Source organism: Haliotis rufescens, unplaced genomic scaffold, assembly GCF_023055435.1.
Source record: "Haliotis rufescens isolate VD_foot unplaced genomic scaffold, xgHalRufe1.0.p SCAF_74, whole genome shotgun sequence".
Lineage (NCBI taxonomy): Eukaryota > Metazoa > Mollusca > Gastropoda > Lepetellida > Haliotidae > Haliotis > Haliotis rufescens.
The window spans coordinates 178,104-193,585 of NW_025964366.1; the positions used below are offsets into that span (position 1 = coordinate 178,104).

Consider the following 15,482-nt stretch of genomic DNA (forward strand, 5'->3'; position numbering starts at 1 on the left):
TTTCTGTTGACTGGGGAAGGCTTTTATACGTGTTTTATGTATTGTCCAGATGTACCGAAGAGCACCTTGATTAAAAACATTAAAAGATTTGGAAAATATCTGTTGATGCCGAGTTGGTGGTACAGATGATTTGCAAAACCTGCTGTTGACCGAAATCACCGTACACCCTTTCACTGACCCATTACATTTGACCTTCAGTGTGTTGGGCAGCCTTCATGCAGAGAATCTTATCCGACTGACCAATGTCCACCTGCTGCGAGCTGTGATTCAGTTGGGCCGACTTCTCACCGCCAACCCAGACGTGAAGGACACCCTCTCAGCACAGGATGTGTTTCATAAGTAAGACCTCAAATCAAAGGCAGTGAAATATCCTGCGAGCGTGAATTAAATGCGAAAAATGTGAGTAGTCTTTGCTCATATTATTAAACATCACATTTATATCAACAATAAGACATATTGGATAGCAGAAATACCAACTTAGACATACGCTGAAAACAAACAACTATGTATTTCACCCCACTGTTTATTGAGCAGCACTTGTAACAAGTATATAAACAATGTCATTCAAACACTAATTACATCCTGTGAATTGTCACTGCTGGGGTCAAGACAAGAGTTCAACTCACTTACATCATCACTGTTCACACCTGCAAGTCCAGACAGACGCCTCCCACGCAATATGGTGTCTTTGTTCTTTGCGACTGCGTCAAAGGCCGACACGAGCCAGCACGCATGTATTGTTTTAGCGGAAATACTCTACTCAGTGCTAATAAGCGGTGCTATGTGGTGTGTGATTGGATGAATGTAAGGTGGGACTAAGGTGAGGATTCTCCTGTATACCTGACAGAGGATAATCGACGTGAGGATTGTAGGAATATGCGGGAATAACCTACGTGTGTATAAAATGGACTTGTGCTATTGCAGAGATTCTGTTGAGGGAGTCATCATGATTTAAATATGGGTAAATATTTTTAAAGCTTGTACATTTTATCATCATCTTTAAAGAGGCTGTACATAATGTTGATATCTCATATAAGAAATAAACAACACATCGTTGTTTATCATACATTAAAACACCACAGGGAGAATAAACTTGCAGTGTTTTATTGTACAATAAACAACGATGAGTTGCTGTTTATTTCTTGAATAGCATTCATGTCACTTGTGTTTCTCATGATGTTACCTTCCGCTCCAGTGCTGCCCTCCTATCATCACAAGTTCTGCCAACACTCTGTCGAGGAGATACCTACAAACAGGTGGAGTGGGTTCTCCTTGATGCTCACTCCCTTCTCCTCCGGTCTGCCAGTCAGAGTGGACAAGAGAGTGTCATCGCCCAGCGCTGTGAGAGGCTGTCCGCTCTCATCGTCCACTCCACCATCCCCCAGAATTCGGAGCTCCTGAACCTTCAGGAAAGGGTAAATATTTTATGTCTTTTGAAGAGTTTAATCATTTGTCTTTATTTTGGATCATTGGGTGATTGACATAACAAGCTATCAGTAATTTAGCAGTCAGCTGTGTCGTTAAGCTAGATATTTATTGTAAGAATTGTTTTTGATATGATTTTGCAAATATTTTTTAAATGTGTGTGCACCCTCTGTTGCTTTCATATCACAAAGTATGGGTATGACATAATTTAGGCTGAACAAAATCTTGGTTCTCAGGCTCCGCCCGCATCTTCAAAAAGCCTGCCAAACGTTTCTTTTTTATTTCATTTAAAAAAAATATACCTCATAAAGCATTGTGACTAATAAGGATGAGATGGTAAGAATGGGGGATCTGCTTTGTCATCTACCATCATTTACATGTCGCCTGATATAGCTGGAGTATTGCTGACTGTGGCTTTACACTAAGCTAATTTCCATGCTCGCATTTATGTACTTGAGATGCTGTATTCTCCTCACTCCCCTGTACTGATGAGAGAGGTGGTGCTGTATTCTCCTCACTCCCATGTACTGATGAGAGAAGACACTGTATTCCTCTCACTGCTATGTACTGATGAGATAGTTATGCTGTATTCTCCTCACTCCCATGTACTGATGACAGAAGACACTGTATTCTCCTCACTCCCCTGTACTGATAAGAGAGGGGATGATGTATTCTCCTCCCTCCCAGGTACTGATGAGTGAGGACACTGTATTCCCCTTAGTCCCAAATACTGATGAGAGGGATGCTGTGTTCTCTTGTAGACCTGTCAGCAGCTGGTACAGATCCAGCCATGCAGCAGCCCAGCTCTCTACATCCTCGGGGCAGCACAACTTGCCAAGTTCGAGAACAGCCCCCCTGGAGAAGCTGCCAACAAGCTGCTGGAGGATGCCAAGGCTTCCTTCAAGTCCTGCATGGAGCTGGAGGGGAAGCCGGCCTCGGGGGAACCTGGGGAGATGTTGACAGGTAAAGATGCCTGCAGTGAGGTTTGATCAGTGTTTAATTATTAAATACGCACTTTGAGAACAAATCCAAATATTCTCTGCATCATTGCTAAAAGATATTGATCAGTGGGGTCATGCGATGTACTTTGACTTCAAGACAAGCAGACTGTTGTCACTACTACATGAGACCCATGAAGATCCGGGGCAGTATAGGTCTTCAGCAACCCATGCTAGCCGTAAAAGGCGACTATGATTGTCGTAAAAGGCAACTAACGGGATCGGGTGGTCAAACTCGCTGACTTGGTTGATGCATGTCATTCTTTCCCAATTGCGTGGATCGATGCTCATGATGTCGCTCACTGGTTTGTCTGGTCCATATTCAATTATTTACAGACCGCCATCATAAAGCTGGAATATTGCTGAATGAGGCGTTAAACAACAAACAAACAAACAAACAAAATACTACTACATGATAATGACATGCCTATTACGAATTATGTCCCTCCTTATGCCTCCTATTGACCAATCAAATTCTGCCTCTCATAAGTTGCTTCAAACAAAATGGCGGCACCCAGTCGAGATAATCTGATTGATAGGTTCCATATTGCAATAAAACGGGTCTATCTTCATGAAGTGCATCAAATCAAGTGAGCAGCGTGATTAAAAACATGAAAAGATTTGGAAAGTATCTGATGATACTGAGTTGGCGGTACACGTGCTTTACAAATCCTGCAATAGTTGACGAACTAGATGTCAATTTCTTTATGCAGTTTTGACTGGACTATGAATAGACATGTTAGTCGAGCCAAGATACAACTCTATTATTCTAGCCTTTATTTGAAGTAAATGTATGTTGTGATAAATGTATGTGATACGAGAGGTGGAATCTGATTGGTCAGTAGAAGGGACATAGAAGGTACATAACTCATAATTGCCACATAATTGCCACTGAACAGTGAAGATTCCGGGGTAGAATAGGTCTTCAGCAACCCATACTTGCTGTAAAAGGCGACTTTGCTTGTCGTAAAAGGGGACTAACGGGATCGGGTGGTCAGGCTCGCTGACTTGGTTGATACCTGCCATCGATCCCAATTGCGAGGATCGATGCTCATGATGTCAATCAGTGGATTGTCTGGTCCAGACTCGATTATTTTACAGACCGCCGTCATATAGCTGGAATATTGCTGAGTGCAGCGTTAAACAACAAACAAACATAATTGCCACTGGTGGCGCTACGATTGAGCCTGGAAATTTTAGCCTAGTTCTGCAAGGGTGGTGACTAGACTTCAATGGTCAGTTAAAGCCCTTGCCTCGGGAAGATGGTTATAAACCTCAACAAGGACTATTTTGAAGCATGTCCACAACTACATCAGAATAAAATCCTCATATTTCCAGGTCAGCAGTGGTGGCAGGAGAAGCTGAAGGCAGAGGAAGAAAGGAGGAAGGCAGCGCAACCCAAGACTGAAGCAAAGCCTGCAGCTGGAGGTGCGAGAGGAGGCACTAGGGGAGGGGCAGCAGGGAGGGGGGCACCTGCAGCTCGGGGCAGAGGAGCTGCAACCAGGGGAGGTAAGTCAATGCTTGATGTGTAGCAGGATGAAAGAATGTCAGTTAGGTCATGAATGACATACATTCATACTAGGCTGTAACAGTGAGATTATGTTAGGTGATTGGTTTTATGAGTAATAATGTACTCAAGATGTTGACTTGACTTGCTTAGAGAGGAGGAGTCATTGAGGTGTCGAGACCTGCTCAGAGGCCGATATTTGACCCAAAATCAAATGTCAGTAAAAATTCCAAAATTAGAATTAAATTCATGTTATTATAGTAACTAATGTTTTTGCATGCAGAGGTGACTTGTGGTTCACTAATAACAGGATTAATAAACAAGAAGATGCTTTAATGTTTAGTCTCACATGTTTCCATTGAATGACATATTAAAATACCCCTGAATTTAAGAGAAGAAGGACTATGTTTTTTCCTAGTTTATCTGCCAAGGACACTTAGTTTAGAATTTTAGATATATTCATAGGAGTTAAAGCATCACCATTTTTGTTACCAGTTTACAGCATTGAATGGTCAGCATATCTACAACCAAGCTATGACTTTGTCCCATTATTTCGATTTGGGTTCATAATAAGGTTGTTGGTTGTATCAGTAGTAAAGAGGTTCACAGCATTGTCCTCATCTTCATCACTAATCCCCTAATATAGAGAAACCAATAAACATGCATGTGTTCAGGTGCCTTTACCAAGGGACATAACTCTGTTAGCATCTATTTGTGTGAATGATTTTCAGCAAATCAGATTATTGCAGCAGAAATGCACTGTGGTTGATTTGCTAATTGCTGCATTGACAGGAGCTGCTGCTAGTCGTGGAGCTGGAGCACGAGGGGCCAGCACAGCACCTGGTCGGGGTGCAGCTCGAGGGGCACCTGCAGGAAGGGTGAGCGAGTCCAAGATGATAGCATTGTCAACATATAGTGGTAGGATGATGTTACACGGGTCACATCCTTCAGTCCTTCAGATCATTCAGTTAAACCTCAGATCCTACAACAAAATGTTTTCTTGTATCAAATATGCTCAGAACCTCGAATCACAACACTGAACACTTTCTATTCTTCAAATAACAGATTTGAACTATATTTTTGTCATTATCTTCACTGCAGTTGATATCCTTTTCCTGACCAAAAGAAAGTGAAATATCATGATTTTTCGGGTTTTCAAATACTGCTAAGTTTATACGGGGGAACAACCAATCAGAGGTCAAACTTAATGAAATTTTAGTTCTCAAAACGCCCGACTCTCTTCCTCCTAGGATGACCGCACATTTATGAACTGTGGAACATTTATTATTAAAATAAGTCATAATTGTGTCATTAGACAGGGAAATCTGTATCGTATATATTACAGCCTTCCAGTGTATTGGCCAAAATGTATGATGCAAGATGTTTTATAAAGACACAATTGGGCAATCATTACAATGAAGACGAACCAGCGAAAAGCCATGAAATATAGTACGTTTAATCCTGGATTGGTCACTCTCTAGAAAAACATAGCAGTGTTCTGAAAACATAACTTGCATTACATTTAATATGATTGTCCTCAGAAGAAAACATGCTTGCTTTGATGAGGGAAATTATGAGGTCGGGTAGAAACTGCTTGTGGAATCATGTTCTCTTGTCACAGGGTGCACCGGCAGCTAAGGCAGGGGCCCCTGCAGCCAAGTCAGGGTCATCAGGTACACTGAAACCTGCTGCATCCAAGTCTGGCCATGATACCTGTGTCACTAACTCTACAGGTGTGTGTTTCTCCTCTCACAGGGACATAGGGGTGGTCAGGTAGCCTAGTAGTTAAAGCTTTTGCTCGTCACACCGAAGACCCGGGTTTGATTCCCGACATGGGTACAATGTGTGAAGCCCATGTCTGGTGTTCCCCGCCTTGATATTTCTGGAATATTGCTAATTCACTCACTCACTCACTCACTCACTCACTCACTCACTCACTCACTCACTCACTCACTCACTCACTCACTCACTCACTCACTCACTCACTCACTCACTCACTCACTCACTCACTCACTCACTCACTCACTCACTCACTCACTCACTCACTCACTCACTCACTCACTCACTCACTCACTCACTCACTCACTCACTCACTCACTCACTCACTCACTCACTCACTCACTCACTCACTCACTCACTCACTCACTCACTCACTCACTCACTCACTCACTCACTCACTCACTCACTCACTCACTCACTCACTCACTCACTCACTCACTCACTCACTCACTCACTCACTCACTCACTCACTCACTCACTCACTCACTCACTCACTCACTCACTCACTCACTCACTCACTCACTCACTCACTCACTCACTCACTCACTCACTCACTCACTCACTCACTCACTCACTCACTCACTCACAGGGACATCTGTGTCCTCAGTACTTGTCTTACTCATTCACCCACTGGATTAAAAATAATGGCTGATTGTCAATTTTTCCTAAATATGAGTAAACTTTGAAAAGATCGTATCATAATTATTCCAAAATATTCACTCCGAGAGTCATTAATGATATAATAGACAGTGTGATGGCTTTGTTGGGAAAGTGAGAGCTTGTCACTCTGACGACACAGGTTTGATTCCCTTCATGTGTAACATGTGTGAAGTCCATTCATTGTGTCCGTATGTTTATTTGGTTAGATTAGTGTGAAGAAGACTTTTAAGATACTCACTCATGTACAATACTGAGACTACGTCCCAGCCATGTTGCCAGAGGGCACGAGTGGCCCGGTCGTCTAAAGTCCCGTGATTCACTGTGCAGAGTTGTGTCCCTTGGGCACGCCAGAAACCTATGATTGTGGGTTCGAATCCCAGTTCGCCCCGATTATGTTTCTAGGTTTGTCAGCACCATAACCGTGCTAGTGGGATAACTGAAGTGGTAAACGTCCTTTCCTTGCCCATTAAGCTGACACGCCACGATATAACTGTTAAAAGCGGCATTAAACCCAACTCACTCACTCACTCATGTTGCCAGTTTGTTGCATTCAAATCATACTGGTATTTTCACTCTGCTAACAGCCTATTTGTCTGTGGTGTGGTTTATTCATGTCTGTACTCTGACAACCTCTGAAGCCATATGTGTTGCACTTGTAGTTATCTAATGCTGTTTGATAGTTTCAAGAACATCTTGCTCTTCAGCATTGATGGGACTGTATTTCATGAAAATGTTGGAGCACTGTTAAAGTTCTGATCCAATGGATGTTTTATTTGGGCAATATCTTGTCCAATCATTCGGAACACTTTATGCAAGAGTGCCTCTTGAGTGTAGGGCTGGGACAAATCCAAATTTACTACTTAGGCACCCAATCCCCAAGTACCTGACCCGGCCCAGGTACCCACTGTAGGTCTCAAGAGTTGGGTACAAAATGTACAATTGGGAATTGTTTTATCGGAGCCCGGGCAAAAAGTAAAACAATCTTGTCATGCATGCACTGAAGTTGATTGAAGCTTTATCTTTATTCAAACACATAAAAGTCAGAATAAATGTGAACATTAGTGACATGTACTTTAACCATGTTACAGTTACAGTGAATTTTATCATAAAACTATATATCACATGACTAACCACGGGTTGGGGAAGTCCTGTGGGTACCTACCTGTCTGGGGCGGTCGGGTAGCCTAATGGTTTAAGCGTTCGCTCGTCACGCCGAAGACCCCAGTTCGATTCCCGACATGGGTACAATGTGTGAAGCCAATTTCTGGTGACCCCCGCCATGATATTGCTGGAATATTGCTAAAAGCGGAGTAAAACCATACTCACTCACTCACTCACCTACCTGTCCCGAGTGCAGCATTGCTTTGATGTTGGGTGTTTTTGTCAATGGAACATTGTTTTATAATGAACAATATCAGTTTCTTTTATCAATTTTATTTTTGTATATGAACTAAATCATATTTAAATCATGACATGTACTTTCCTGAGGTGTAGCAATCTTGCCTTCTTCTATACTATGTATTGTTTTGACCCTCATGCCACACCCTGTAGCCCCAGCCTCCACAGTGAAGCCAGCACCACCTACAGCAGACAGTCCAGCCCCTAAACCTGCACCCTCCAACGCCAAGTCTGCCCCCATCAACGGGAAGATGTATCATCCTCGTCTGGGGCTGGCACGGGCGTTGCGGGCAAGTGGTGACACACAGGAGGCGCAGAAGTACTACACTGAAGTCATCTCAGTGGCCCCGGGGGTAAGGTTTCGTGTGGTGGGATGGATTTGTCAGTTTAAAACTTAAGGGATGTAATTCTGAAAACCTTAGGGCACACAAAAAGGGTTTTGTATCTAAAATGAAGTATGACTTCCCTAAATGTCAGTTATACTCTATTTCCAGTTATTCCAGTTGTAGCATGGCCTTGTAGACTTCCATCTTCCTGAGACAAGGGAGTTAATTTACTGTAAAAATCCAGTTTCCACCCTTGCTGAACTAGCCCGGAATTATGGAGTTGTATGGAGTCTATGCGTATTCCAATCAAAATCGTGGAACGAAATCGACATTGGGATCATAAACAATATGGCGACTGCTGTGCAGATTTCAGATGATTGCAGGATGTGTAAGGTCAACTGTCAACTTGGTGTCGACAGATGTTTTCCAAATGTTTCATGTTTTTAATCAAGGTGCTGAAGCGATTTGCAAGGGAAGAGCCATTGTGTTTGAAGCAAATGCATGTGATGACAGGGGGGGAATCTGATTGGTCAATAGGAGTGTTATGTCATAGAAGGGACATAACTTGTAACTGCCACTGGTGGCACTACAATCAAGCCACCAATTTTCAGCCATGTTTGGCAAGAGCAGAAACTGGACTTTTGTAGTCACTTGACTCCCATGCCTAAAGATTTCTGGGTTGGAATAAAGGTCTTCAGAAACCTATGCTTGTTGTACAAGGCGACAATGGATCAGGTGGTCAGTCTCAGTGACTTGGTTGATAGGATGTTACTTGTAATATCAATTGTTTGTTTGTCTGGTCAAGACTTGATTATATTTAGGCTACTGTAATATTGTGAAATGGATGTTCCTTTTTAAAAAAGAAACAAAACAACTTTTTCAGCTACAATACACTTTTTACAAAACCCTATTTCTAACTGTCAAGGACATGTCAAATTTCACGAAATATCTGTCCTTTTCAGTCAGTCAATATTTATCATCCAGGTACATGATGCATATATTGAGAGTGCCGAGATGCTCACAAAGACTGACCCCCTGGCTGCTGTCGACATCTTTGCCAAGTTTCCAGTCCCCGACGAACCATCATTCGATGATGCCTACATCTTCGGAGAGATTGTACGCCTGCTGATGAAGAACGAGAAGTATGATGACCCTCGTCTGGCCCCCAACATGATAGTGTATGGACATATCCTGGGTTTAGGTGAGTACAAGAGGGAGATGGGGCTTGTGAAGGATCTAGAGACGGATATGTATCCAAATTTAAAATATGGGCATGCTATGTAAATTGTTTATTATGCTCGACAATTATTTAAATATGTGGGGCGGTCGGGTAGCCTAGCGGTTAAAGCATTCGCTCGTCACGCCGAAGACCAGGGTTCGATTCCCAAAATGGGTACAATGAGTGAAGCACATTTCTGGTGTCCCCCGCCGTGATATTGCTGGAATATTGCTAAAAGCGGCGTTAAGCCATACTCACTCACTCACTCACTCACTATTTAAATATGTGGTGTGAATATGATGACTCTAAAGTCATGTGATTTCCCATTCACTGTTAGGCCAGACCAATTTTCAGCACATTTCACTATGATGATTTCACACCACCCATTGGAACAGAAACAATCTCATTAAAATCAGATCTTAATTCTCGCTCACTCTTAACAAAGATCTGAGGACATCCCATTACGGGTCACGTCCAAATGACCTTTCGCTAAATTTGACCAACCAATGAAATTACTAACAAGATATCAACATAAGCCAATCAGAAAGCAGCTTTCTCGAGCTTTATGGCACTAGTTTCAAACTAACAACTTCCTTTGAATAATATTTTGACAAAGTTCTCAATTTAAAATTTGGAAATTGAACAAAAGCACATTCTGGAATGTTTAACAGATGACCAAAATTGTGTGGCAGTCCTTCCAACAGGCTATACAAAGTCACTTCTGTTAAAATGTTATCCCATTGAAGTGAGAGGTAGATTAAGATTTTAACAGATTCAGTTGTACAGCCTATAAGATCTGATTTTAATGAGATTGTGACAGAAAAGATATGATGTCACAGCCGACTTCAGAAAAATGTCAAATCAAATCTCTCTGCTGTCTCTAAAGCTAGAAGTACTCTCTGACGATTTCTATCAAATTTCTGCCAAAAATGTTGTGTCACACATGTTTTGAATATTGTAGTTTTGGCAACCCTGCATTTTTTCCCCCCGACATATAATGACGGGGGGATATAGCCATCAGTATGTCCGTCTGTCCGTCCGTCTGTCTGTCTGTCTGTCTGGAATCATTGTTTGTCCGGAGCAAATTTCTTAAACCGTACAACCTAGCTTCACAAAACTTGGTACACTTACCAATCAGGCTCAGTAGTAGTGCCTTTTGCTATTTAGAGATTTTTAGAATTATTTATTTTTGTCGTTTCCATGGAAATATGATGAACTTTGGAAATTTAAGGGTAGTGCTCTTGTCCGAAGCATATTTCCTAAACCATACAACCTAGCTTCACAAAACTTGGTACACTTAACAATCAGGCTCAGTAGTAGTGCCTTTTGCTATTAAGAGATTTTTAGAATTTTTTATTTTTGTTGTTTCCATGGAAATATGATGAACTTAGGAAATTTGAGGGTAGTGCTCTTGTCCGAAGCATATTTCCTAAACCGTACAACCTAGCTTCACAAAACTTGGTACACTTAACAATCAGGCTCAGTAGTAGTGCCTTTTGCTATTTAGAGATTTTTAGAATTTTTTATTTTTGTCGTTTCCATGGAAATATGATGAACTTTGGAAATTTGAGGGTAGTGCTCTTTTCCGGAGCATATTTCCTAAACCATGCGACAGAGATTCACCAAACTTTATGCACATATCAATCATGTTCACTAGTAGTGCAGTTTGTTATTTATAGATTTTAATCTTTTTAATTTGTAGCCCCTGACATTTGAGATCATCAGAAAGTGAGCTACATGAACCAATATTTAATAACCTTCATTATATTTCTGGTTTTGGCATCAAGGAAAAAGATTTCCTTGCCAATCTAAATACATTTGAAGGTACACACAGTTTACCGACATGCCACGTCGGGGGGAGATGTCATCTTAGGATGACTCTTGTCTAACTAATAATTGTATATATCATGATGGTAAAATGATAAAGAAATAAGTACTTTTCTATAAATATTAGCTTCTGCTGTGATGTGGCCATCAAACCAGCTGTTTCAATCAGAGGCGGTTATCGTGATTTGAAACCACTGATTGACCAATCAGAATTTTCCAAATTCATAGTAGAATTCAAATTAAAGATTAAGGGTCAGCAAAGTTAATAGCCATACATGACTTATATTGTGTATCAGTGATCATCTGTAACTAAAAAGCTCCTTGACCGTGGTTCTCATATTGAGTGAGTGATATGGGTTATAGCTGCTTTGAACCGTATTTATGTCATATTGCAAAATGGCAGCTTAATGTTGGGAGGAAAGCCCGAAGTGATGCAGGTCTTAGACATTTACCGCTTTGGTGAGACTCTTCAGCATACTCTTCAGGCTATGATGCTGACAAACCAAGAGTCATTATAAGGGTGAATCTAGGGGAAGCAACTCTGCACAGCGAATTGTGCCTTACGAACTGGTGCTAGCTTCCCTTGCATGATGATGTCAAGGTCACTGAATGATGGTGAAGGTCACTGAATGATGGTGCAGTGTAGACTATGTTTTTTTGTTTGTTGTTTAACACCACACTCCGCAATATTCCAGTTACATGGAAGCGGTCTGTACATAATCGAGTCTAGTCCAGACAATCCAGTGATTAATATCATGAGCATTTATCCATGCAATTGGGATACAATGAAATGCATCAACCAAGTCTTAGTCGCCTCTTCCAGCAAGCATAAGTTGCTGAAGCCGTATTCTAACCCGGGTCTTCACGGGTCTGTGTCGATAATGTATAAACACTGTTCCAGGGTCTCTGGAGAAGTATGTCAACAAGCTGGAGGAGCTGTTCAAGGCGGAGCTCCTCAAGACCGTCTATGCTGGCGTCAACAGGAAGGAAGTTGACGACCCTGACCTTCAGGCATTCTTCAAGTTCAAATGTTGGATCTAGATTATCATTGGTGAAAATAATGTTCATAGATTTCTCCGCTATGCCTACAGTTGTCATCAGATACTTATTAATCTTTCAGTATTACATTGAATAGAAGTATGTCATCTACAATGTCAAAAGTTCTGAATACATTTTCTGAACTGCATTCTGAGTATCAAACGCTTCTTTATACCATTTTCCAATCCAGGTTATTCCAAGTGTGTTGTTGCCAAGTCATGCAATATCATAATATGTCAAAATGAGCTGATTTTAGGGGTCAGCTTGTGCCTATATGCTTCCTTGTGTTCTATTAACAGTAGCCTCCCTTGAATTAAAATCTTCCTCTGACCAGACAGAAACAAAACACTTTCGGACTGTTGCATCTCACATAAACAGATGTTGCCAAGGAACATAATTTGTGAAGCATCTCTTCTCTACACAAGTCTTCCGTATCAACACTTGCCCTATTGGAAGTTGACAGAAAAGTATTATCCCATTTTGGTGTTAAAACCCCATCATCTGAAAAAATGATGGGCAAAGAGATTAAGTTTGGGGAAAAGGGTCATCAATGATTTGAATTCAACAAAATACAAACTGTTAACTTCATTATAGAGAACAGCTCCAATTGAAATACTCATGAAAAATAGGTAACGATGTTCACGCCAAATATGATAGAAACACTGATAGATTGGACCAGTTTATCTTAACTCCTATTTCCAGTTGTCAAGTATTAACGTCTGGTTATTTTCTCTGTACACCAGTATGATCGACTGATATGACCAACAGTATTAATGTAACTATTATTTCTTGCTTCTTTTGCATATTGATGATCAGTAACGTCAGTGTATACAAAAAGCCATTCATTGTAATTTGTTGCTAGGCGATTGGTCATTTATGACAAGGCGAGGTGTTGCAAAAATTTATCAATACTGTAAAGGGAGCGAGGTTTCTGATTTAAATTGGTTTTTTTTATAAAAAAATACTATTTAAACAGATTTCTCCCCCTCCACTCCCCATTAATGACCCGTCCCTAGGCTACTTGAAGTATTCAAGTTCTAGAAATCATGAATATTCAAACTGTCTTATATTTGCAAATAACTCTCTCCCTGCTCACACTTCCCTGCTGAATGTACTTCCTGGTTTCACGTAGCTGTGTGTGTAATCAACGTGTGATTGTCTCATTGATACATCTGTCATACTTAACTGCCATGATTGCCAAGACATTTATCCCTCTTGTCAAACGCTCCATCCATGTATTTATGCTGAAGCTATATTGTGTGTATGAATTAGGCAAAATGTAGTTGAATCAATATGTGTCTTAAACTCAAAGGTGATGAACAAAACCCTTTCAGACACATCCTCATGTATGTGCGCATGACAAGATAAATGAATCTCTGTGAGGACAACGTCCTGTCGACACAAGGAAGACACCTCAACTTGATGAAACATCGGATGTGTTCAAGATGAGGATGGGTTTTTGTTGGGTACTTCTTCCCTGTTCCTTCCGCCAGGTACATCAAACAAGCTCCAAAACAGAAATATCCACCCTGCAAGTCTATAGTAATTCGTTACGTCTAGATTCTGTTCAGAAAATAATATATTCTAGAGGATCCTTTGTGTTATATGTTAAAAAACAATTTCACCATTTTTTTTAAAACATTTTTATTTCAGGGGTTAATAATTTGTCTATCCACCTGCTTGTGTGTACAGGTGTCTTTCACACGTGGGTCACTGGGATCCATTTATTGTTATATTTACATTTTGTTTAATGTTTATATTGAGCAAAGAACATTACAAATATATTTTATTTGCTTTTTTGCATTGTGATAATACTTGGAGCTGTGATAATGTGAAGAAAATACAATAAATCTTCTTTTGGTATTAAAAGCCTTGTTGTGTAGTCGCTGTGTTTCTGTTTGTATCTACTTACAAAGAGGGTTGGAATGTTAGTGTCTTTGCCCCGGATGAGTCATCATCCGGGGGGGGGGGGGGGCTTGTGGTCATCAGGTGGTCTAGGAGATGGATGGCCACCTCCAAACTCTGATATGACCTTTCATATGGACCTGCCCCCAGGCAGACCAGTCCCCAGTCGTACCAAGACTAGGTTTGTTTGTTACCGCCACACTCAGCAATATACCAGCTGGTGGTCCAGACAATCCAGTGACTGACATCATGAGCATTCATCTACACATCAGTGATGTCAGAGAGCCTGACCACCCAGTCCCATTAGTTGCCTATTACAAAATGGGTTGCTGAAGACCCAATTCTAAACCAGAATCTTCAAGGGATCAAGACTAGGTAACCTGGCTAATGATGATGTCTTGTACTACTACTACTACTACTACTACTACTTATTATTATTATTATTATTATTATTATTATTATTATTATAATAATAATAATTATAATAATAATGTGTATTTATATTGCGCTAGACGAAATAATAATAATAATGTGTACTTATATTGCGCAAGACTCCATACACAAGGTGATTGCTGAAAACGCTTGCATTATTACCTGGTAAATGGATCAGTGTGAACTCTGTTTATCATTCTCGTACCCCAACTGTGTTGATCTTACGAATTTTACCGTGTTTGCCTGGTCAGCGTCTTTTTACAGGCCGCCTTGACAAAGCTGACATATCACTAACTGACGTAAAACAACATTCACTTACTCCCCAATCACAACCCTTCTGCATTGTGTAAATTCTTACCCAAAGGGTGACGAATCGTGTAAACTGTCAAGGGCCTTTAACATAGGTATTATTCTTCTATTACATTTTTATTCATGGTCTGACCAGACCTTGCTTCTGCTTTAGGTTTTCAACAAGGGCTTTCCACCAAAGGGGGTGGTGGGTAGCCTAGTGGTTAAAGCGTTCTCTCATCACGCTGAAGACTGGGTTTGATTCCCCACAGGGGTACAATGTGTGAAGGCCATTTCTGGTGTCCCCCGCCATGATATTGCTGGAATATTGCTAAAAGCGGCGTAAAACCATACTAACTCACTCCTACCATTTAAGAGTAGCCATCAGGAGGATTTGTACTCACCGACACTGGCTATCCTGTTTCTAAAATTCCGACCCCACCCGACCCGGACTAGAATGAGTGAGTGAGTTTGGGTTACGCCACTTTTAGCAATATTCGAGCAATATCAGGGCGGGGGAACACCGGAAAATGGGCTTCAAACATTGTAACCATGTGGGGAATCGAACCCTGGGCCCTCGACGTGACAAGGCAACGCTTTAACCACTAGGCTACCCCACTGCTCCTCAGAATAGGAGCATTTCTACTTTATTTGACTGACTGATACACAAAATGTGGATG

At 41.1% G+C, this 15,482-nt stretch overlaps 1 protein-coding gene across 2 annotated transcripts in view; it reads left to right on the forward strand.

Moving 5' to 3' along the window:
* The window catches only part of LOC124123872, a 34,101-nt gene extending 20,061 nt beyond the window's left edge, over nucleotides 1-14,040 (forward strand). For both annotated transcript variants that reach the window (XM_048388581.1, XM_048388582.1), the window contains exons 12-20: nucleotides 199-339; nucleotides 1,196-1,415; nucleotides 2,187-2,388; nucleotides 3,762-3,932; nucleotides 4,723-4,808; nucleotides 5,552-5,663; nucleotides 7,921-8,120; nucleotides 9,078-9,294; nucleotides 12,041-14,040. In XM_048388581.1, the coding sequence (XP_048244538.1) occupies nucleotides 199-339; nucleotides 1,196-1,415; nucleotides 2,187-2,388; nucleotides 3,762-3,932; nucleotides 4,723-4,808; nucleotides 5,552-5,663; nucleotides 7,921-8,120; nucleotides 9,078-9,294; nucleotides 12,041-12,180 (1,489 nt within the window). In that variant the 3' untranslated portion in view covers nucleotides 12,181-14,040. The remainder of the gene's footprint in view (nucleotides 1-198; nucleotides 340-1,195; nucleotides 1,416-2,186; nucleotides 2,389-3,761; nucleotides 3,933-4,722; nucleotides 4,809-5,551; nucleotides 5,664-7,920; nucleotides 8,121-9,077; nucleotides 9,295-12,040) is intronic.
* The last annotated feature ends 1,442 nt before the right edge of the window (nucleotides 14,041-15,482 follow it).